Here is a 21,539-nt window from a genome sequence, read left to right on the forward strand (position 1 = left end):
TTCATGTATTTCTTCTGATGCATTTTTTTTACTACTGATCCCTACATCCTATATGCGTATAAAGATAACGCTAAAAATAATAATGTTAACCGTGTTTAATTATCATGTTTGACCAAGCAATTACAAAGCGAACAAAACCAGGCTACTCCCTTTGAACATTTGAATTTTGACTTTGCTGATAATTCTTTTCCTTTCTGGCTTTTATTTTCTTTCTTTCACTTTTATTTTGTAATTTGTATTACATATTCGATGTTCAATAAACCAAACCAAACAAATCTTTTATGACCAAAAAAATGGCGTCAACCAGATGGTTAATGGGTAATTGAAGTATTTTCTTTCAGTGATTACCACTATGTAAGTTTGTGTGCTGTATTTTCCCTTGTACCAAGCCATCAAAACGAATGCTGTATTTACATTAATTCGTAAGAATTCATTTGTAAAATACACATGGTGAGTGTGCCAGATGTCTGGACGGGAGAATTGGCGAACTTTGAAAGTGGGCCAACCAGGCGTGTATTTAAAATAAATAAATAAAAAGGCTTACGTGCGAACAGGAGAATATGGCTGTGTGCTTCTGGGTCCCAATTCCTTTCTGAATCACTGACTCAGACAACAACAGTGTGTCCCACTGAAAATATTTATTTTCCCTTACTTTTCAATTGACAGGTGGACGGGAACACAATTTCAAGGGAGTAGATTCTTGTATAGAGGTGGAGGATGTAAATTATAGTTTCATTAACTTGTTGACATTTTTTTCTATATATAAATTCAAAGAAGCAGAAGCTCTTCACCAATGTGACACCATAGTAACAAATAAATAAGACCATATTGAAAATAACGGTTTCCTACATAAATAATTCCACATTACAATCCTGATGTGATACAATAGATGTTAAATTTGTCTGTTTGAAATTAGATGTGACTTACCACTTTAGTTTTGCAAATAATAGTTTTCAACATTTTAAAAAACATCAACGTGAAAATGTGGTATCACTAAGAACTAAATCAAAGTATGCAAAAAGGGAATTGTTTGGATCAGATAGGCGGTAAGGCTCCATATTGTACACTAAAGTAGGGTTGCAGTGTCAGGTGCACACTCCTCCATAGGTTGCGAACCTGAAGAAAATCTAAATATCTTGCATGGCTCCCTGCAGCCAGAATGACCAAAATGGTGATAATGGCCATGCAGACCAAGAACACCTTCTGGGAGGACAATTCCTTGGCTTGTGCGCACCTAAATGGAGAAGATGATGAGTTAATCTAATTGTGAATAGACTACATGAGATGATATGGGAATGTTACTTATTTGTTTGTTGTTTGACTGCAGGTCTGTTTGATTCCTCAGTGACAGTTTCCTGTGCACAAAATTCACCATCATTGAGCGCCTAAATTCAAATCAGACCGTCTGTCATAGAGTTATCTTGTGAGAATGACTTCATACTTGACTCGACTCTATGGAGGTTTCAACTGGGGTAGCTAGGAGCTTGATTTCCTCTGCCAAAGACATCCCGGGAGTATGCAAAGACTTCAAATGAGTGAGAGTAGCTCTGGAAAACAGCAAAAACGTAATAAAAAAATGCACAGAGTGAAAGTGTTTGCTGAAAATAAATAGAAGCTTAGTTAGAAGCTCAATTTGTTCCGTGAATATGGCATCATCACTAAAATCTTATCTCAAAAACTCCTAAGTCAGGTGACTCATACCTCAAGACACAAATGTATTTGGAGATTTACTTACAGTGAGGCCTCTTCCTCTCTGTCCTCTAAGTGACCCCTCAGCTCCCGGTTTGCCAGCCTGAGATCCTCCAAGTACACACAACCCAAACATCTCAGCTTTAACAATTAACACATTCTTTTGGTCACAGGGAAACACGGGTGATACGCCTTACGTTGTTCGCGTTTTATGGACTAGTCTTGTATAGTTTCTCAAATAAAAAGTTAATTTAACACAATTTTGTTATTAATTTATCGAACATGCCAATGATGCGTCCAGAAATTTTCTCATCTTCTCAAATGTGTCAAACACATTAAGATGACAAACTAGTAAGACTGTCCTTACCTTGATGATATTGGAATACTCCTCTACTGTTTCTTCTGCTTGCTTTAATTGCAACTTACTCTACCACAGACAAATACATGTTATATTATGATGCCACTGTAATGAAAATAACTGTGACTAAACATGATAAGCATTTAGATAAATCAATGATATTACTATGATAATTTTGTCTGTCCTTACATACCTGTTGAATGACCTCATCCCTTTGCTGCAGTTCTATCTGAGCCTCTTCTGTTCTAAACTAACATGCACATAATTTATAAATGACAAAGTCTTCCTCAAATGTTTGAAAGACGGATAGAAACAGAGAAATTGGTACAGTACATTAACAAATAACATTCATCTGGACTTTACCTCAATGTCTTTAAGGGCAACACTGAACTTGCTCAAGCTAATCTTGTCCTGTTCTCTTTGATGCTGGAGTCCCTGAACCTGACAAATAATAAAATGTAAATAGTGTTGCAGAGGGGCTCTATTGCGTACTGATTTTTTGCAAGTTGCCCTGAGAGAAGAGCTGTCAGACCTCTGCAATCAGGTTCTTGTTTTGTTCCTTCATTACACTGCATTCCTTCTCCTGCAGGCAGGGAAACAAGAAAAAGGGTCAATCAAATATGAGCAGCAGTCACAGTAAAATGGTACTCCTTATCCCATCAGCTGGGATAAATTGTGACATGCTACAAAACTGTAACCTACCAATTCTTGTAGCTTAATTTCAATGGACTGCTTTACGTCAAGTTTATCTCCCAGTGGTAACCTGCAAGGCTGTGCTTCCATATGCTGACCATCTACAACAATCTGTTCAAACCTATAGATATAGAACAATACAGAAATCCCGGCATGTAATTAAGACAGAAAAACACAGATTGCAAAACATTAAGTGTTACTGAGTGAAACTGGCAGAAAGGTATTAACTAAGTTTCTGACTGGGAATGTGAGGGTGAATGGTTTGTTTATGTGCCCTGCGATTGGCTGACAATCAGCTCAGAGTGTACCCCACAGCCCCGTCTCTCGCCCAATCACAGCTGGGATAGGCCCGAGTACTGTAGACACTAAAAAGTATCGATTTTTTTTGGGGGGGGAAACAACAACAAAAAAACATGAAATTTGCCAAATTGTAACTTGTGAGGTTTTGTCCCGACGCCAGCGATAAAGTTCATAGAATTAATGTTTGACAAGTGTATGTTAAGAATAACAGTACAGATCAAAACAGAAGATACCACCAGGGAAAAAAAATCTGTGCAGGAAAAGTAAAATGGTTCATTTCAACATATTAAAGACTCATAGTCACAAGCCAGTATTGGGAGCCACCGATTGTAAACACTAAAATATAATTACGCTTTCACTTGTCTTCTATATGTCTCGTTTTCTGATCGCAGCACGGTCATCTCATCATCTGCTACATCGAGCAAGTGCCTCATCTCATCTCAGTGTTTCGATGCTTCAGCTGACTGTGATGGTGATTAAGCTCAGCAATTTTCTCGAGCATCTCCTTCAATGCCCCGCACACACAAAGAAAATATGTACAATGATAATAGTACTAGATTTAAAAATATATATAAAAAATAAAGAGTTCCTGTGTACAACAATCGCCTACATGTTTTCATCTGTTACATCCATTCTCTTATGCCTGCGAATGCAAAATAAGTGACAAACACGGAAATAACGGATTACTGTACACATATTACATCTTACGTGCAATCAATTTGTGATAAAGACGTTGCTCATCGTGAAAACAATTTAAAGCAACAAATTAACTGGTGAACACTAAACCGTTAGTATTAAAACTATAGTAATGTAGCTTAGCATACTACGCCTTCAAACTAGCTAGCTAGCTAACTAACTAGCTAGCACGAGCAGCTATTTTAAAAATGAGCTTCACTGCTCGCGTGAAATATATTTACTAATACATGAAAAAAAAAAAATCATGAAATGTATTTGATTTGAGCCAAACCTAAACATCCTCCGTGTGACAAACACCTACCAGACTTTTATTGCTTGTTTTATTCAGATTTGATGGTAAGCTACGCGTGTTGGTTCCTAGGGTTCATCAATAAAGATACGCATGAATTCCAAAAGAAAAATTGTAACAACCTTCATGCTTCAGCTTTCATGCAACACAGACGAATTGAGAATGCTGTTGCTCATTTTTAAACTCTACATTTAAACTGGCAACATCCAAACAAACCCAATTTTGAGATGCTTCTTTGCTCGTCATTTCCTATTAGTAGACAAAATGGTTTACTTAATTCATGATCACTGATGGTACCCAGAAAAAAAAACAACAACGGCTTTTTGAAAATGTAAAAATTGCAGCCCAGAAAAAAACAACTGCTTTTTAAAAATGTAAAAATTGCAGCCAGAGACAATAAAATGAAATAATTTAGACACCATTTATTTCAGTCAAATTCAGTGTGGACAAAATACCAAGTCAACCAAGTAAACTGCAAATGCTTTTAAATAGGGAATACTGTTTTAGTGTGGTGCTGTTTCACTGATTGTGTACCTAACAGCATACGCATACATGGGATATATTTTTGGCAGTTCAGCAGCCACTAGACTGCTTGACTGTGGTAGCAATAGTCATAAAACCAAAACAGAATCATTATTAACACATACATTCAGTCAAATATTTCAGTGCCGAGTTTTCCTGTTAGGAAAACTTTTTTTTTTTCTTTTCTTTCCGGAAATATTCAGAGTCCAGTCTTAACAAAAGTAATTCAGTAATGTCTCTTGCTGAGTAGAACAACCCGGGATGTTATTACCGGGTAGGTTCGAGTGATCCCGTCACTTGAAAGTGTATCCCATCCCCAGGTAGAGGTGATGGGATAAGTGGGCAAAGCCAGCACAGATACCAGCAACTGCCAAAGGTGTGACGCAAGTTGCCCAGGAGTCCGAGGTTGTAGGGACGGCGAGACGAGTACCACTCCCTTGTGGTCTGTCCCCGGAAAAGCAGGAAAAGATGGAAGAAGAAGAAGGCAGAGACCAATAGGAGGCCCACGACGCACGTGTCGGCAATGAAGGCAAAAGTGAAGGCACGGGCCGAGACCTGACCTGGTGGGAGAGGGATGTTGACATTACCAGGACTATGACCATGACTCAGTCCAGTGGGACAAAAATTAAAACAATCACCCGAAACCATGCACATTCAAAATTAAAGTTTCTATTCAGCCATTTTCTAGATTACTTATAAGATGCACATTGGTCTTCCTATCCTGAACGGTGCCATGTGCAAGACAGTCCTCCCCCCTTACACCCCTGACAGGATTTATTTTTAAATAAATGAAACCTTTAAATAAATATTTGTTGGGTTTATTACTTTGATTAAATCCTTATTGTCCAGAATGACTTTAAAAAAAATCAACATTTTATTTTTGGCTCAGTAAGTCACCAAAATGATTACCTGAAATCAGCATGATCCAAGGTATCATCAGCAGCAGGACACTGTGCACAGTCACACCTTCCTTCAGTATGACGATGAAGACTTCAGCGTTCATCAGCGTGGCGTACAGGAGCCCCGACCACATGAACAGCAAGCAGCTCAAGAAGTAACGGTAGTTGCGGAAGCCCACGCATTGCCCAAAGAATACGCAGTGGTGGTCCCGTCGCAGCACGCACACGTTGCAATCGTAGCAGTGGGAGCAGCGTGGAGGAGTGTGTGTCTCGCATGCGTAACAGTACCTGTGGGATATATAAAAACAGCAAGGCCTCCTGTCAGATGGCAATGCTTAGATTATAATATAGATGACACAATGTTCAAACAAGTGGCATTAAGGATGGCACCAAATCAGCAAAACAACCTAGTTTGCGGGAAAACAACAAAAACAACCTCAGACCTGTGAGGGCCATTAAATGGACCTCAAGATGAATAGTTTAAAAACAACAACAACACTGCTCACCTCCATCCCTGTCCCACACCATCCCCTCCCAAAAACACACCCTTGATGCTGGGGCTGGTTCGGACAAAGAGCACGGCATTCCAGCAGATGTTACAAAGCATAAAGTATTGGGCCAGCAGGTGCAAGGATTTCCATCGCGAGGACCACTCCGTCCTCTTCTGGTCCGCCTCCAGCGGAGCCTCGACCAGCACCAGGTAGCTCACCTCCCCGGTAATGGAGAAAACCAGGAAGGTGTTGAAGATCACAGGAAGGTAGTAGCACGTCCTTTCCACCCTGCGAAACACGTTGGCTGCATAGCTCGTCATTTCTCCTGGTGCTGGTCCTGCCCGTCTAGACTACAACAAAGCGGAAGAACTGATTTGACAGACTCACATAAGTGAAAGCTAGCTAGCTTCATTAGCCAAAGAGCTACTCGGTTAGCTTTCGAGGGAACGGTATTTCATTACCTGATGTTTATTGGCTCCAATTAATTGTTACAACATGGCGAAGTATAACAAAATTATTACTATCCGTGCGTACATCTCTTGGTACCGAGTCTGTTTGCAGCTCTGTGCCGGATCAGCTGAACACTACAGACGCGTTGGAATGACGTCACATCCGGGCTAGCGTCGCTCCCGGTAGGTATTATTATTGGTATTATTATTATTATTATTATTATTATTATTATTATTATTATTATTATTATTATTATTATTTATTTATTTATTTATTTTACTTTTCCCCAATATTTATAATGCATTCTCTATATGGATAGATGGATGGATGGATGGATGGATTTATAATGCATTCTCTATATAACATGATTGCCTTCTTAGTGCCTTCTTAGTGCCGATTCTTAACATCTAAACTAACTACACGGCATAAAAAAAAAAAAGATTTTGTTTTACATTGTTGTTGTTTTAAATACAATTTTGTCCTCCTGCTGCTCTCTCTCTCTCTCTCTCTCTCTCTCTCTCTCTCTCTCTCTCTCTCTCTCTCTCTCTCTCTCTCTCTCTCTCTCTCTCTCTCTCATACAAGTTGCAAAAATACATAATTACATATAGGCCACGTGCCTGTACTGTATATGCAAATTGTCTGAGCTCAAAGAGGATTTCCTGCCTCTGCTCTCCACCCCCTGAAGTGACCTTAATCTCAGCAGCCTTTGTAAATGTGCAGTCATGGCTGTATCTGAGGAGAATTTACTGTCACTTGGTCATCTTAATGGCCCAAATGTAAACACTTTCAGCATTTATAGGAATCTGAGAGGAAATATTCAAAAAAGAAGGTAAGATCCATGATTATACAGATGTGAGCTCTGGATTTTTTATTTTTTTATGTTTTAAGTACTGTATTAGTTCCAAAATTATGTTTCATCATGTGGTATTATGTTTCCACTGTCCAGTACTCAAATGCCATTTGCGCCACAATTTGACTTTTCACCTCAGAGGCATCAAATTATGTAAGTAAACTTTGTCTTGTGTAATGTATGCGCTTGTAAATCAATTTTATTGTTCACTGTCTTGACTGTTGACATGTTGTCTTTAGTCAGACGATACGTCTGCAACAACGCTGGCAGGAGCTGAAAGACAGAGAGCGGGCCGCCCGAAATCATAACCAGAAGCTTATGCAGCAGTTTGACAGAGCTCAAGAAACACTGAGAGAGATGATGGCTGCCACTGCTGCCATGAAGACGATTCGGGTAGAGGAACATGTCTGTTAAACATCAAAGAGGTCTTTGCCTGCTTTTGTATGTAAAATCCTGATCACCCTATGACCCCTGTAGATGGAGTATGAGCTGTTTCTGGTGGAGAGCTCCCCCTACAGGCAGACACAATTCAAAGAGAAAACACAAGATCATTACAGTAAGGTATAAACTGGACCATGCATTGTCAAGAGTTTGAATAAGTGAACTAAAGAGTGTGAATTTTAGAAAATTGTATTTCATGTGATCAGGGGCGGAGCTACCCCTCACTGAGTTGTATCACCCTGGCCACCCCAGTGAAAAATTTCCAATTCCACATCCTCAGAATTTCCACTTCCAGCACCTCATTGCTACTCCATCACAACCCCAAAGTTGGGCTCGACAAAATCCACCATGCTGGGCTCCCAATCAAGCTGACCGACGCCAGTCCTCGGTGGGATCTTCTCCAGAAGACGCAGAGACAAGCGGCAGCTCAAAGAGGAAGAGCTTTAATTTATCACAGGAGCTAGATTTTAAACCAGGTATGAATGGTAAATATAAAGCCTTTGCTCTTTGTGCGTAAAGCATTTATTAAACATCTTTGTGTCCTTACATTCTTTGGTAAATAGTTCGTCTGCCCAGTGAGCGTGTTGAAAACGGAGAAAGCAGCACCAGCACAGAGTGTAGACAGGTGAAGAGTGACAAGAGACGGAGAAAAACAAACACCACCACGGAGAGAGCCAGAAGCAGCTCGCAGAAGTAAGACGAATGTATTATTATTATTATTATTATTATTATTATTATTATTATTATTATTATCGTCAATACACTGAAACAATCTTACTCTACTATCACACTGTTGTGTTAATTTGGTTTATTAGTGGTGGAGTACCTCAGGGCATCAAACTGAGTCCTTAACATTTTGTCACTCACTGTGCTCCATTTTGATAGTCATACATCATTTGAACTTATTGACCATAATTTACAATTAAAACCTTTACAAGCCATTTATAATAATTTATGGAAGTTCCCTAACTGTAAAGTGAACATGTCAATTGGCCATAAAGGTGGTGGTAGTGTATTTTTTTTTTTTAGGTGGTACCTGGTGTAAAAAGTTTGAGAAATACTTCTCAAAATAAATGGTATGCACTAGAATTAAATGGCATTTTACCATTTATTTTTCTTATATCTATACCAGATCATCAATGACTTCTTCAGCTGCAGAGGCACAAAAATCTGAGATTGAAGCATCATCACACGAAGGCAGCACCAGCAGCAGGATGCGGAAGAACATCAGGGGACTTGTTGCTGAATTACCAATGATGACGACTAAGAACGAGACACAAGACAGAGAAAGACAAAATAGCCGTTCACTCAGTGACTCCCAAAGTGAACATGCAGCGAGTCAGAGTCCTTTGAAGCAGTCAGAGAGCAGCAGCGGGGGCAATACACCATCCCGGTCTGAGGAGTCAAGCGGTGGAAGCGACACGGCTGTAGAAGGAAAGGACAATAAAGAAGGAATGGGAACTGAAGAGGCAGACGACAAAAGTGATGGAAAAGAAGAGAGTGATGAGGAGAAAAATGAGGATGATGAGACATCATCAAATGATGAGATTGAAAATGAGTCTGGCGAAGACCAAGGATGTCACGATATTTCAGTCAAGCTGAACAAGGAGAATAAAGAACAGGATTTGGTTTTGTTGCAGGATGAGGAAGAGGATGATGAGAGTGAGCACAAGTCGGACGAAGAGGAGAGAGACTCCGATGACATCATCATCTCACCTCAGCAGAACAAGTTGAATTTGAATTTTTGAAGTTGGCTGAATTACATTGGCTTCACCACACTATAGAAGTTAACATATTCGATACGCTTTCAGACCCAGGGTGCACTTTATTCTGCAAGAGTGTTCTGACGACGACGACGGCAAGGAGGGGAGCAGAACAGGAACATCTGATGAGGACTCAAGTGAAGTTGGTGACGACCACATCGAGACTCTCCTTGCGCCTCAAGCTCAGACAGCGAGAAAAGAGTAAGTCATCTTGAAGAGTTGTAGAAGACGATTAAAAAAATTGTCCTTTGTTAAACATGTGTTTTATTTTACAGAGAAAAGGACATGAAAGCAGCAGAGGAACCCAAAGGCACAAGCGGCAAAGGTACCATCAATAAGATAAAACAAAAATTCAGACTTACTGGCTTTTGTAGATGTTTAATCCGATTTTATTTTTCAGTGATTTGCAACTTCCAGATTTTCCGAGAGACACACACAGATCAGCAAAGCGACTCCGATGAATTTGACCATTTTTATGACTGATGACTTTTTTTTTTTTTTTAATAGTATACCTAAAAACATTTTGCATTTTGTTGTTATGCAAGGAAGTGGCATCATCCATTTGTTTGTAAAATAGTTGAAAGACTAATTGCTTAGTGACACATACCTGTATATGGTCTAATGAGATCATTAAGAGCCGTTAAAAAAACCCATTACATTTGAAATAAAATCAAGCAATTTTTTGTGTGATAGCAGTATGCAGTGCTGAAACCTCGCAGACCAAAATATTGAAAACCAATCAGTAGTGTTTTGACAGAATCATGGTAAATAAATGTATGTACATATCCTAATGTAGTTGATGAGTATAAACATTTCACACAAAAACGGTCATACAGGAAACAATTTGGATTTATTTCTACTAGATGAGAATGTCTCGGTGTCAAAACACTGACACTTCATTTAAAAAAAAAAAAAGTTGGACCGATTTTCACAAGGCCAAGAGAGGGCCACATTGGGAGCGTGTTGGATTGAAACGGGCCTTTATTAGTCCTCATTTCAGTTAAATCTTCACTACTTGAGCCGCCAAACAGTGGCTGACTCTTTTGTCGACATCTGATGAGGCAGCGCGCTGAATCAACAACCTTCCATAAGTCCCGCCCACATGGCCTTTGGTCAGGCGTCCGGGGTTGATGCATACACAGCCCATGACATCCTGTAGAGTTTCGATGGGTACGTTAGTAAATGGAGAAGAAGAAGAAGAAGGAAGAGAGAAAAAAAAAAGGATGCAGTATGATTTGGTTGTTGTGTACCTTGACAAAATAGCGCAGCTCGGATGGAATGAGGAGAACGTCCGGTGTGACTGGCATCTGACCAAAGCTCTGGAATTTCTCATAGTCCATGTTCACATCCTCGACAGGTGGGTACAGAGGGTAGTAACTGACAGGGAAAACATAACTGATTACATATCAAGGATGAGAGACAGGCTGAAAACTTTTTTTTGTTGGTGGTTGTTTCCATCCTACCTTCTCTGGGTCAGTATGTGCTTCAGAATGCGAGAAAATCTGTCCGATCCAGCACCACTGCAAAAAGATCACAATAATAACTAACTAATGGTGCATGCTAACTTCCATGACTGTGATTTAAAAGCATTGGTAAAAGGACAAGATTTCTCACCAGCTGATCTCCTCCGCCCCCAAGTGGAACAGGATGTCGGTGGAGGTCAAGCCAAAGGTCACGCCGTCAATCAGCAAGGTGCAAGGGTCAGGGACCAGGGTCACACGCTGCAGGCAATAAATATTGTTTTTAGATCTAACTTTCTTAATTTCTTTTAAACAAAATTGTATCTCACTGAGTTCTTGCTGAGGTTGGGCATGGTGAAGGGGGGCTGCGGGTAAATGTAATGATGGTGGATGTCTCTCTGGGAAGGAACAAACACCAAGTGACAGCCGACACTGCAAAACGAAAACAAGCATCAGAAGATGTGAATAACACGGGGGGGAGAAAATAGGGAGCAGATATACTGACTGCACTTCAAGAAAATATTTTTAAGTGTAATGCATTCGGTGTAGTTGGTTGATGAGACATACGATTTTGTGCCTTCCACGATGCTTTCGATGCATCTCAAGAAAATGGCTTCAAAGGGCTCAGTCACCTGGGATTTCTGTTTGAGGAAATTCATTTTTATGTGACTAATGTAAGCAGCATATATATATATATATATATATATATATATATATATATATATATATATATATAATGACGATGCAAATGACATCTGAGCGTACCTCAATTTGTTCATGTTTCGAGTCAACAAAAGGACCCAGCTGGAGAGAAAGAATATATGGACAATAAATAAATTCATCATTCTAGTGAAAACGGATGTTTTGATAATGTGCAAGTGATGTAAATAGCCCGCGTGAGAGAAAATTTTACCAGGATGCAGACGTCAGGACGATCCCTCCCAATGACATGGATCAGGTCCAGGAGAGGTTCAAAGTTGAGGCTGTCAGAAGGGGTGTAAGGTCCACAAGCCACAAGCACATTAACCGGCTCTGGAATTGCACAAGATCACACGAGAATTATGAACAAATATATCAATTTTGACTTCCGATGTGAAACCGCAAGTGGCCGAGTTCCATTGTGTAGCCAACAAAGCAACTAACAACCTGCATCCTTCCCTACCTTCATCCGGCTCCATTTTCCCTTCTGGTGTGTAGAACGGGAGTGGAATTCCCTGAAAAAAAAAAAGAGGGAAAAAACCCCCATAATCCAAACATATCAATGGAGATAATCTCTGGTTTCCTAACAAAAGTTTTTTAAGGCATTAACTGTAGCTCACCTCATAGAGTTTAGAAACCACCAGTTTCCCTCCTGTTGTATTCATTCCTTCCATTGCCACGACCTGGAGAACGGAAAATGTTTAGAAAGCTCAGGAGCGTTTGTTAAAACGTTTCCACCAAGCAGAGTCCAGTTCAGCTCGCCACGTTGGTTAGGAACAGTAAACCCTAATGTGGTCGGTACAAAAATTATTTTTAAAAACATTAATTTTACACTTGATCGGCTTCAGTACCTTCATATAAAGACATTCAGTTGAAAAACTGGGACAAATGACCATTGATACAAAAAAAAAAAAAAAAGAAGACCTCTGAATGGTAAACAGACGGAAATAACGAACCGTCATGTATGGTTGTTACATCCGAGGACAATGTGGACACCACAATGCCACGCTGGATGCATAAACTAGTCTGTCACCACTGAATAAATGAGAGGTTTTTTTTCGTTTTTTTTTTTTTTAAACATGTTATCAACGTAGTATTTTGATGTGAATGTATTGAACTTATGGTTCTACTTTCCAAAGTAGTTCTAGTGGGAGCATAACTACACTAAATCATCAGAGGTACCTCAAAATGTAACAACCGTAATGGACTTTCTGTCATATTATGGACAGCATGAAACTGGATTAAATGGTATTGTGTTGTATTGACATTCTACCAGATTATTAGTAACAACCATTTTTTTTTTAAATGATGCATTTTAAGGCTTCAAAGGGTTCTCGTTTACATGGGAGTGTTAGCATGGCACAAACATGAAGCAGCCGTGAGTGCCATTTTTCACTGCTGAAAATACATTCACGCAAACAACAGTACAAATCTCCCGGTAAGTTGGTTAATTGATCTCTGCAATATAGATGCAAACTGCAGCATGGTAAACAGTCAAATCTGGCGTTTGATTCTGTGCGAGCTCTCGGTCGGACGCTGGCTGAGTCTCCAGACCAGTTCCTTGGCAAACTCGGTTACTTTAGGTGGCCCATATAACCTGCTGCACACAGTCTCAGCGCACAGGCAAAGGTGACACCACCAGTGTTTGATCACTAATAACCAGACCCACATGGAGTGCAAAGTGCTTAAAAGAAACTTTATAATAATTTAGTTGAACTCACCTGGCCAGGAAACAAGGAGTACTCCTGAAGCTCAGACAGGTCCACACGTACTTGCTGACCGCCCTGCTCTGGTCCCGCTTCCAATAAAACTGACTGCGCGTTCAATTTGCCGTTACTGTCACAGCACACCTGGCCTAAAACGGACACGCAGTCCTACAAAAAGGATTTAATATGATATGAGAGGTATTCCATGATGTGCCACAGCATTTACATGTGCACAATATAATGAGAGGTCAGTATTAACAATTCCATTGTTTAAAGACAATGCTTTGTTTTGAAACTATCAAGAGATATTTCCTCACAATTATCAAGTATTTTTGGTATTGATTATTCCATCAAGTGATCGAATTAACTTGTATTTTGCATTAAAGTGTATTACAAAACAATGTATTTCCAAATTACTGTTTATTAATAAATTGTTGTTGTTCATTTGGTATTGAACTGATCCAGTTACAGTTTCGGCCATTGTTATCCAAAGAAAAAGTGATTTATTATTATTTTTTATTTCACACAAGCAATTATCAGTCCATTTCATGAAGGACTACATAAATCAGAGAACAATTACTTTTGGAAGGATGAAATCAGAGGATTTAGATATTTTACTGCAACTCCACGATGCAAATTATTAGGTGATAAATTGGAGATTGGAAGGACACATTTGAGATAAGCAGAATATGTTTTAGGAAGACTACAAGGAGTAAATATAAATAAACATGCTGTAACATAAGAATATTTTTTTTTTTTTAAATCCACAATGAGTGTTCGTTACTATGCTGCACCTGTGCTGGCAGTGAGACAGGAGAAAACTCTTCAATGTTGAAGTGAGACCGAAGTCCTTCTCCAAGCTCCTCAATCTTCTCAGCCAACACTTTAGAAATGCAAACAAAAATAGATGTGTGACTATTGTGTTGTAAAATAAACTATAAAATACAACAATATATAAACCTTTATTGCAAATTAAACATATTTGCAAAAGTTACAAATCTACAGTAGTTTGCAATAAGCCTACACAAGAACAATTTTAATCGCTCATCAACTAATGTTACAAGCTGACATTGTTGAACTCTATTTAAAAAAAAATAAATAAAAATTTACAATAGATGGGTTTCCTTTCATTACCATTCCGAATGTCACGCAGTCTCTGGAACATGTACTTGTAGCTACAACGGAGGGAATCATCGGGCCCTTCCAGCAGCTCCAGCTGTACACCTGCACCAGAAGCCTTCCTGCCAGACCAACGTGTACCCTGCACAGCCCCGAACGACACCACCACCTCTCCTTTTCCTGCACGCTGACTGTACTTCTGTGAGGGTGTGGCACTGCAGAGACCGGGGCAACAAAACTCCATTTCTGTAGACTACAATTTAGAGTTTGAAGGCTGCCTAAAAGCTTGGGTTAAATACAAAGCGAAACAAATGCATGATAACAATTTTTTTTTAAGCAATCATAATCCAGATTAAAACCAGCAGAGGGAGAAGAAAATAATAATTTTAATTAAAAAAAAATAAAATAAAATAAAATAATAAAAAAAACATCTTGAGGGAATGTAGCTAACTGTTCATTTCTATCTGACAAGAGAACTATGCAGTCAGGTATGACGTAAACAAAACAAATACTTTAGTAATCATGTAAACAACACTATCAAGAATTTCAAACACCTCTCAATTGATGTTGCTGCTGTTACTGGGAAATTTTCTGGATGTGGACTGTGCAAAATACCTGGGAGAAAAGCAAGCAGGGGACAGCAGGACACTGGGACTGGCCGACAAGGATGAGCTCCTCTTTGATTGAGGATTTTCTGGAGTGTTTAGCGGTCGTTTCTGGGTACCCTGCAAGTAAGTACACACACGCAAATAATATACAAAGAAAGCGTACGTATCTATAAAGAAAAGCACTTAAAGAAGAGAGCTAGCAACTAGATAAAAAAAAGGCCTTCTGTTAACAAACCTTGGCAGGGGTAGAGTAACAGTCCAGTAGATTGTCCTCCTCTTCTTCAGCTTTTATTCTGAAGGAAGAATAAGTCAAGGTCTGTGATGTGACGGCCTTTCAGTTTGACATGACAGTCCAAAAGGTAGCATTGGATGAGATGTGTTTCTTTTTTTTTTTTTTTTTAAAGGATACATGTCCTGTATTGTATTAATGTCTCTAGGTCTGCTTCGCTCGTCTCTTATGAAGTTTTGTTTGGATTTATTCCTCTTGCTTAACACCTAGTAAGATAATAATTCGTCAACATCAGCGACCTAATGATGAAGCACTTTTAGACAAAATTGCTAAACATTATTTGCTGAATATATATTGAACGAAATGGGTTCGGTGTTGCAATTACTTCGTGTTCGAATTGTTCCAGGGTGTCCACAGAGATCACCATTCCATTTTTTGTGGTGCTGTATGCAACCCACTCCAAAACCCAATCATCTGCTTGGATCCTGTTGCAAATGCATTGCTCCACCACTAAGTGACACAACACAACATAATGTAAAATGACAGAAAATATTACAGCACCAAATAAATGTGGCGAAGACTCAGCTTAAGTTCGCTACTTACTCTTGTCCAAGGCGGAGTCATCTGTACAAGCTATGCAGAACATTTCGAGTTCTGATTTCAAGTTTTCTGCTGTTACCTGTGCCATTGTTGTGCGTTCTTCAGTTATCTACGACGAAAACAAAACTGAACGCAAAATGCAATTCGAGGTAATGCTTTAGCCGCTAGCAGTTGCGTGGGTCGCGCGTCATATCCAAGATTTGGAAATACACTTTAAAAATGAAAAAAAAAAAGAAAAAGTCTACATTTATTTAAATTCGAAGGACGACGCCATTATAATATTTGGTCAACAGTGGAGGGAGCTCGTTTCATTTTACCGCGAAAATACGCCTTTGCACTTCCTCCATTTCCGCTATTTTTTCTGGCGAGTTACCGACAGCAAATCGGACCCATTTCCGCCCTCTGCTGTTCGGGAGTGAGTACACACCACCCATTCCGTTTCAGAGTTCTTCATTTGGACGTGTGCAGACCGGTCTAACACACTTGACCTCTGCATAGTCTTCATAAGAGAAGGTTATTGTGAAAACTGAGAGCGTTAATGCACTTTAGGTCCATACGCCAGTCACAAGTTTATTTAGTGAAAGTTCATCTTTCATGTGCATACACAGTGCAGTGTACGAATGTGGACAATTCACTGCTTTATTGAGTGTCAATACTGTCCACAATGTTTACATGCATTTCAAGTTTGAAAGACCTCAAGCTATAAACAAAAGGTTTAAACATATTGTTCAAATACATTAACATAACTTAAACATTAGTGAATGCCTTTTCTAACACAGCCACGATCAGAGTTCTGCTCTTGTGTCATCAGAACTTCCCAGATGTTCTTCTACCTGTCAAGTAAACAAGCAGCACAATTAGCACATGTCACAGCTCATCACAAAAACAAGCCTCCTGCGTACCTGGGCAGAGTAGCATCCATTCCTGGGGACACACCTCCATGATATCACCCTCAGCAACGCTTCTTTGAGAGAGGCCGCTAGCTCATGAGTATCATTCACCTGTGCAACCACAAATGGATTGTAGTCATCTGGCAAAGTACAACTGCTGCCAGGCATTAAAAAAAAAAAAAAAAAAATCACCTGCATGCGACTCAAGCAGGCTTTTCTGAAGGTCAGGTTGGTGCTGCAGCTCACAATACTGATGGAAGCGCTGAGAATGACCTCAGCAGCTGAAAGCAGTTTCTCTTGGTCCTTTACACAAACAGTGACACACACACAAGCACTTGTATTATTTACATTCTGACAGTTGTGTGCATGTCTAAGCCGTGACTTGCCTTCCTTCTGCGATCTTGAGCCTTCAGTGTGTTTCCTAACTCCGTCTGCAGCGCGCCTGTGACCGCTCGCCTGTTGTTGTTCAGAATGTCCTCCAGGTGGCGCTCAATTAGAGCATCCGTAACTAAAAGAACATGATAATGAATCTTTACACTCAATTTCTAATCTCCAGCAGAAGATGGATGACGAAACAATCTAGTTTGCGTTTGCTCCATCAATTTCTCACCCATGAAGTCCGAGAGTTGCGATGCAAACGGGTCAGTGTGCTGCAGGAAGAGGAAGACCAAAAGTTTCTGTTTGACGGGGTGCAACTGTAACCTTTTCTCGGGTCCCTGAGAGGTTTCATGCTCCACAGCGTACACGATGCTGCCTTCATGTGAACGATCTGCAGAGGAAGATTGAAGCAAAACTGATTTTACACACTATAAGTGCACACAAGAGCATTATGCTAGTTGATTTTGTGGAATGGAGTGTGCGACGGTTTTATTTTTGATGATGCAATTCATTGCTTCTCAAGCATCCCTGCTGCAGTATATGTTTACAAAAACAGATGTAACATAAATTACAGTTACTTTTGAATCAGGCTAAGCTATAAGGCTTACATGGGTGTCAGTAATTTATGATTATTTTATGTAAGCCGCTCCAAATATAAGTGGCACGTTCCTGTAAGTGCTGCATGTTAACAAATATGCAAAATTTCCATATAATGTCATATGTTTTTAGAAAGTGTAATCAAATCTCAATTTGTGACATTTGAGCAGATTGAAACTTTGTGGCAAAAGAAAAACAAACATTTTTCTTTTCAATAAACCGCATTGAGCAAGCATAACCCAGATGTGACGATATGCTCTGAAAATGAGTATAGCTTTTTATGAAATATGAATCATATAATTTTATGCAGCACAATAATTAGTTGATGCACCTCAATCTTTGGCAAGTATGCGGGATAACTCCACGAAACTGAGGACAAATAAAAACGCAAGCTGCAGTCTTTCTCAAACCTGGAAGTCATTTTATGCTTCAAAACAGGCACCTCGAGCTTGTTAAAATAATTTGGAACAGATTTCCCTGATTTTGGAACAGTTCAGCAAAAGGAAAAACAGGCCATTCCAAAAAGAGTCGACTGTTCTTTTGCTATTTTGTTCCTGCTAAATACAAAGCAGAGTGAACAAATCTCAGCCGCTTGGTTAATAATTGCCTTCCACTTTTGCCACATAACATATTCTTTCCTACATGGGTACTATATAATTTTTATAATTAGGATTAAAATAATAGCCATGCATTCTTTTAAGGCTTTAACAAGTCAATTCAAGTCGTTTTGTTCTTCACAGGAAGCATAAAGGTTCTTAAACTGTTTAGCTTAGACGTCATGTTTAAAACATCACTAATGTTTCTTCAGAGCACGCCTTTAAAATGTGTTCTGGAAATGACGCGCAACACATCTTGATGCATCATCTGTATGTGCTGTGCCTTGTAAAACTTGTCTAGCTGTGTCGGCGGGGCAGTGAAGGATCCGTTGCCCCAATTCTTGGCAGTCCAGATGAGCCGGCAGATTTTGTAAGAAGGTGAGGGGGAATGTTATGGGGACATTGGTAGGGGTGTAAGCCAAAACCTAACCACAAGTTAAGGAACTCAGTGTGTTGGGTTTATGTTGTATGTTACCAGTGAGATGGTCCATCATAGCTCATATGTGAATATTTTTTTTTAAGAACTGGACAACTAGGGTACAACAAAAAACTGTTGAAGAAATGTCTGCTCCGTGACTACAGTCGAGGTGTCCATGAGCAAGGCGGTGTAAATTGAATTTCCCCTTGAGATATACACTAATCATGATGATAATGAAAGGATACTTCCACGTGGGTAAGAAGGGTTTCCAGATTGGGGTACTGAAGCACACAAGGTGACAGCAGGGCCACAAGCTGCATGCTGAGTTCGCCATAAAGGCCACTGTCCATGGTCTCAGGTGGGATGCTGAGAGGTAACATGCTGCCCAGGACAGGGTGGCCTCCGGGACACCAGGTTGCGTTCTTTACCGGCTTGTTGGTGCTTCAAACACAAAGAAATGTTAGGAGACCTTTAACTAACATTCAATAGCTTTAGTTCATGAGACATATTTTCAGTCTTAAGACTGTTTACCACAACAGTAAATATATTGTTCAGTTATATTTTTTGACTGTCAATCAAAACTGAGCATTATTATGTTTGTAAAGGCAGAATTTGTGCTAAGTCATCTTGATAAGAACTTGACTGTCAGTTACTGACATGGAACGACAGGTGACATCCAACATCAGTGATGCTTTCATTGCCAGTGTAAGTCTCCTTGTGATGTTCGCTCTGAAAGAACAACAATATTAGGTTATCAGGATGTTTCTAATAGTTATTTATATGCAAAATAGATTTATCTGGTCTCTGATACTTGGCTTGAGTTCGCTCAAAATGTATTGAAAACGTAATCAAACTTAACTGTGAACTTTATAAAAATTAAACCAATAAAATGAAGAAAACCAAATCAAAATTTCAAACACTGAGGACAGTATAATTGTCCTTAATTTCACAACAATAAATATAAAAATCTATTTGGTTAGTATAGATACATTAATGATACAAACCTAAATTCTTGCTGAATGGTCTGCTGACGGAACTTGTATCGCAGGTGCACTTTGATCTATGAAAAGAGAATTTTCACGTTTTGTCTTTCTACTTAAATATAATAAGGCGGATGAAATATATCTGTGCATAATCATACTTACCGCTCCATTGGCCAGACTAAATACGCTTAGGAAAGCTTTGATACGGGCAGACCACTCTGGACTGAAGCAACTTATATCATTTATCTGTAAAGCATAACAAAGTGCCCCAAACCGAAAAAAGTACTAATTTGTACGAGATACTTGCAAACAATTAGTATTGTTTTTACCTGAAAGGAAAGGACTAATTTCAGGGAGCCGTGCACATCAGTGAAAGCACACAGATCCTCTGGGTCTGGTTCAGGAATAGTTCCCATGCAGGGAAACTTCAAATCTGTGAGGACTAATGCCATAGAGAAAAAAACAAAAAACAAAAAACAAAAAACAACAACAACAACAACAACAACAACAACAGTGTCGCAAAGGTGACATGACAGTCAGTAATTGTTAAGCTCTATGTGTGAGTGTACATACCATTTTGGAGTGTTTCCGGTCGGATTCTTTTCCATTTGGAACCAGCAGCTGCAACTGCACCACATATGGGGGACATGTTTGTTTGTTTGTTTGTTTTTAGACTTTGCTTAGGTTTCCTCTCTCAAGAACAGACATAAATAAGGGTATATACACGTTATGTTTTTTGTTTTTAAGTGAGGAAATTAAAAGTTAATTAGTCCAGAAAATCTTCTGTACTCGTTGAAGCAAGTTTAAACAAAAAAAACAAAAAACAAAAAAAAAACATTTAAAAGTTGATTTACAAATAACCAGTAGGCCTATTGTGGCAGAATAGTCTTGTATATTTGTTTATGAATTCTTCATCCTCCCCAGAGGAAAACTAAGACCTCTATTCCGTTTGCCTGACTAAATTGTCAATGAATCCCCACTGGAAGAATGAGAATCAGATAACAGAGAAAATAACATGTACATCAAAACAGCTGACACGGTTACTTATAACTGTAATAGAATAATTTACGAACCGTTATTTGGGAAATCATTAACAAGTATTTGTCTCGTTGGCTATAGCTGAACTACATCTAAAATTGTTGAACAATTCCGTATATTGTAATAACTTACCAGTGCAGTTTGCGGATCCTAGTTCGTTCCAGATAAGGACCAAAAGTCCCCCGTGACAGTGACCTTTATTTCCCAAAAGTATAAACAGCCGTAGCGCCTACGGGGTCGAAGAAAACTACTGTATTACGCTACTAGCAAAGCATGCTACATGTTACTATGCTAATTATCGCTAGAATATGCATATTCTCTTAAAAAGGCCACACAACCACAGTAAACGATACCTTATGTTTTAAATTATGAGTTTTTGTTTGAAAAATACATTATTTACCTGTTTTATTTCTTCCAGCATCTTGAGTATGTCAGCCTGTGAATCAGACAGCCACAGGTGCATGCCTATTAACTAAATAACCATCATTTGATAATGTCACTATTATTTTGAAATAACATTACGTTATTCTGCCTATAACACAGACAGGAAAACGGCAGTTTGTAGTTTTTATCTGTATTACTCCCTTATGCCATAGAATAAACACTGAAGGCTATTTAAAAGTTTTTTGTTGTTCATTTATCTGGTTTGGTCAAACGTTTTATTTTTTTTGTAATTTTTTTTTCAAATGTCTTTTCCAATGAAGTAATGTTGCCAAATTAAATTACAGTAGAAATGAATTAAAAAAATAATAATAATAATAATTTACAATACTGGCT

The 21,539-nt window shown here is 39.0% G+C and overlaps 5 protein-coding genes across 14 annotated transcripts; 1 reads left to right on the top strand and 4 right to left on the bottom strand.

Annotated features, from left to right (window-relative positions):
* Positions 1-619: 619 nt before the first annotated feature.
* LOC144025871 (uncharacterized) lies at positions 620-4,284 on the bottom strand. 7 transcript variants are annotated; one of them, XM_077532247.1, is made up of 11 exons: positions 4,038-4,111; positions 3,392-3,545; positions 2,750-2,861; positions 2,580-2,630; positions 2,411-2,488; positions 2,241-2,297; positions 2,057-2,116; positions 1,736-1,800; positions 1,442-1,547; positions 1,303-1,355; positions 620-1,234 (listed from the first exon to the last, which is right to left on the bottom strand). In XM_077532247.1, the coding sequence occupies exons 2-11, from the start codon at positions 3,472-3,474 to the stop codon at positions 1,036-1,038; spliced, it is 864 nt and encodes a 287-aa protein (XP_077388373.1). In that variant the 5' UTR covers positions 3,475-3,545; positions 4,038-4,111; the 3' UTR covers positions 620-1,035. The 7 variants fall into 7 exon arrangements, with proteins under 7 accessions (XP_077388373.1, XP_077388375.1, XP_077388374.1 ...); XM_077532249.1 differs by lacking the exon at positions 4,038-4,111 and adding an exon at positions 4,008-4,027; XM_077532248.1 differs by lacking the exon at positions 4,038-4,111 and adding an exon at positions 3,749-3,998.
* Positions 4,285-4,427: 143 nt separating this feature from the next.
* zdhhc24 (zDHHC palmitoyltransferase 24) lies at positions 4,428-6,557 on the bottom strand. Of its 2 annotated transcripts, none has more exons than XM_077531993.1 (4): positions 6,399-6,557; positions 5,953-6,287; positions 5,457-5,734; positions 4,428-5,107 (listed from the first exon to the last, which is right to left on the bottom strand). In XM_077531993.1, the coding sequence occupies exons 2-4, from the start codon at positions 6,255-6,257 to the stop codon at positions 4,815-4,817; spliced, it is 876 nt and encodes a 291-aa protein (XP_077388119.1). In that variant the 5' UTR covers positions 6,258-6,287; positions 6,399-6,557; the 3' UTR covers positions 4,428-4,814. The 2 variants fall into 2 exon arrangements, with proteins under 2 accessions (XP_077388119.1, XP_077388120.1); XM_077531994.1 differs by having other exon boundaries at positions 5,953-6,282; positions 6,399-6,551.
* Positions 6,558-7,032: 475 nt separating this feature from the next.
* Positions 7,033-10,270, top strand: LOC144026064 (uncharacterized). 2 transcript variants are annotated; one of them, XM_077532567.1, is made up of 11 exons: positions 7,033-7,216; positions 7,334-7,390; positions 7,477-7,630; positions 7,715-7,798; positions 7,959-8,154; positions 8,242-8,371; positions 8,811-9,147; positions 9,319-9,407; positions 9,490-9,642; positions 9,717-9,766; positions 9,842-10,270. In XM_077532567.1, the coding sequence occupies exons 1-11, from the start codon at positions 7,110-7,112 to the stop codon at positions 9,922-9,924; spliced, it is 1,440 nt and encodes a 479-aa protein (XP_077388693.1). In that variant the 5' UTR covers positions 7,033-7,109; the 3' UTR covers positions 9,925-10,270. The 2 variants fall into 2 exon arrangements, with proteins under 2 accessions (XP_077388693.1, XP_077388691.1); XM_077532565.1 differs by having other exon boundaries at positions 7,037-7,216; positions 8,811-9,407.
* Positions 10,271-10,272: 2 nt separating this feature from the next.
* On the bottom strand, positions 10,273-16,209 carry pola2 (polymerase (DNA directed), alpha 2). Its single transcript, XM_077532564.1, has 18 exons — positions 15,866-16,209; positions 15,648-15,772; positions 15,443-15,528; positions 15,269-15,326; positions 15,041-15,150; positions 14,441-14,640; positions 14,101-14,189; positions 13,322-13,474; positions 12,221-12,283; positions 12,064-12,115; positions 11,815-11,933; positions 11,667-11,705; positions 11,469-11,542; positions 11,231-11,333; positions 11,056-11,162; positions 10,905-10,961; positions 10,692-10,818; positions 10,273-10,594 (listed from the first exon to the last, which is right to left on the bottom strand). The coding sequence occupies exons 1-18, from the start codon at positions 15,948-15,950 to the stop codon at positions 10,442-10,444; spliced, it is 1,800 nt and encodes a 599-aa protein (XP_077388690.1). The 5' UTR covers positions 15,951-16,209; the 3' UTR covers positions 10,273-10,441.
* A 197-nt stretch (positions 16,210-16,406) lies between these two features.
* On the bottom strand, positions 16,407-21,499 carry top6bl (TOP6B like initiator of meiotic double strand breaks). 2 transcript variants are annotated; one of them, XM_077532700.1, is made up of 14 exons: positions 21,163-21,499; positions 20,895-20,991; positions 20,298-20,351; positions 20,054-20,166; positions 19,887-19,970; positions 19,746-19,801; positions 19,399-19,470; positions 18,987-19,182; positions 18,607-18,748; positions 17,363-17,521; positions 17,139-17,260; positions 16,945-17,055; positions 16,765-16,863; positions 16,407-16,695 (listed from the first exon to the last, which is right to left on the bottom strand). In XM_077532700.1, exons 1-14 carry the CDS (start codon positions 21,223-21,225, stop codon positions 16,648-16,650), a joined length of 1,416 nt encoding a protein of 471 aa, XP_077388826.1. In that variant the 5' UTR covers positions 21,226-21,499; the 3' UTR covers positions 16,407-16,647. The 2 variants fall into 2 exon arrangements, with proteins under 2 accessions (XP_077388826.1, XP_077388827.1); XM_077532701.1 differs by lacking the exon at positions 20,895-20,991 and having other exon boundaries at positions 21,163-21,235.
* Positions 21,500-21,539: the final 40 nt, after the last annotated feature.

Source organism: Festucalex cinctus, chromosome 9 (assembly GCF_051991245.1).
Source record: "Festucalex cinctus isolate MCC-2025b chromosome 9, RoL_Fcin_1.0, whole genome shotgun sequence".
Taxonomy (NCBI): Eukaryota; Metazoa; Chordata; class Actinopteri; order Syngnathiformes; family Syngnathidae; genus Festucalex; species Festucalex cinctus.

What these genes read in the sequence shown, in the direction of transcription:
- LOC144025871 (XM_077532247.1), bottom strand. Translation starts at nt 3,474, where the DNA reads ATGAGGCACTTGCTCGATGTAGCAGATGATGAGATGACCGTGCTGCGA. An exon ending in AAATTAAGCTACAAGAATTG is followed by an intron (nt 2,631 to 2,749) that starts GTAGGTTACAGT and finishes CCCTGCCTGCAG; the next exon opens with GAGAAGGAATGCAGTGTAAT. An exon ending in TTGCCCTTAAAGACATTGAG is followed by an intron (nt 2,298 to 2,410) that starts GTAAAGTCCAGA and finishes TGTGCATGTTAG; the next exon opens with TTTAGAACAGAAGAGGCTCA.
- zdhhc24 (XM_077531993.1), bottom strand. Translation starts at nt 6,257, where the DNA reads ATGACGAGCTATGCAGCCAACGTGTTTCGCAGGGTGGAAAGGACGTGC. An exon ending in GGTGTGGGACAGGGATGGAG is followed by an intron (nt 5,735 to 5,952) that starts GTGAGCAGTGTT and finishes TATATCCCACAG; the next exon opens with GTACTGTTACGCATGCGAGA. An exon ending in TTGGATCATGCTGATTTCAG is followed by an intron (nt 5,108 to 5,456) that starts GTAATCATTTTG and finishes CTCTCCCACCAG; the next exon opens with GTCAGGTCTCGGCCCGTGCC.
- LOC144026064 (XM_077532565.1), top strand. Translation starts at nt 7,110, where the DNA reads ATGGCTGTATCTGAGGAGAATTTACTGTCACTTGGTCATCTTAATGGC. An exon ending in GGAAATATTCAAAAAAGAAG is followed by an intron (nt 7,217 to 7,333) that starts GTAAGATCCATG and finishes TCCACTGTCCAG; the next exon opens with TACTCAAATGCCATTTGCGC. An exon ending in GCTCAGACAGCGAGAAAAGA is followed by an intron (nt 9,643 to 9,716) that starts GTAAGTCATCTT and finishes TTTATTTTACAG; the next exon opens with AGAAAAGGACATGAAAGCAG.
- pola2 (XM_077532564.1), bottom strand. Translation starts at nt 15,950, where the DNA reads ATGGCACAGGTAACAGCAGAAAACTTGAAATCAGAACTCGAAATGTTC. An exon ending in GAAAATGGAGCCGGATGAAG is followed by an intron (nt 11,934 to 12,063) that starts GTAGGGAAGGAT and finishes GTGCAATTCCAG; the next exon opens with AGCCGGTTAATGTGCTTGTG. An exon ending in CGAAACATGAACAAATTGAG is followed by an intron (nt 11,543 to 11,666) that starts GTACGCTCAGAT and finishes TTCCTCAAACAG; the next exon opens with AAATCCCAGGTGACTGAGCC.
- top6bl (XM_077532700.1), bottom strand. Translation starts at nt 21,225, where the DNA reads ATGCACCTGTGGCTGTCTGATTCACAGGCTGACATACTCAAGATGCTG. An exon ending in TTAGTCTGGCCAATGGAGCG is followed by an intron (nt 19,802 to 19,886) that starts GTAAGTATGATT and finishes CTCTTTTCATAG; the next exon opens with ATCAAAGTGCACCTGCGATA. An exon ending in GCAACTCTCGGACTTCATGG is followed by an intron (nt 17,261 to 17,362) that starts GTGAGAAATTGA and finishes ATGTTCTTTTAG; the next exon opens with TTACGGATGCTCTAATTGAG.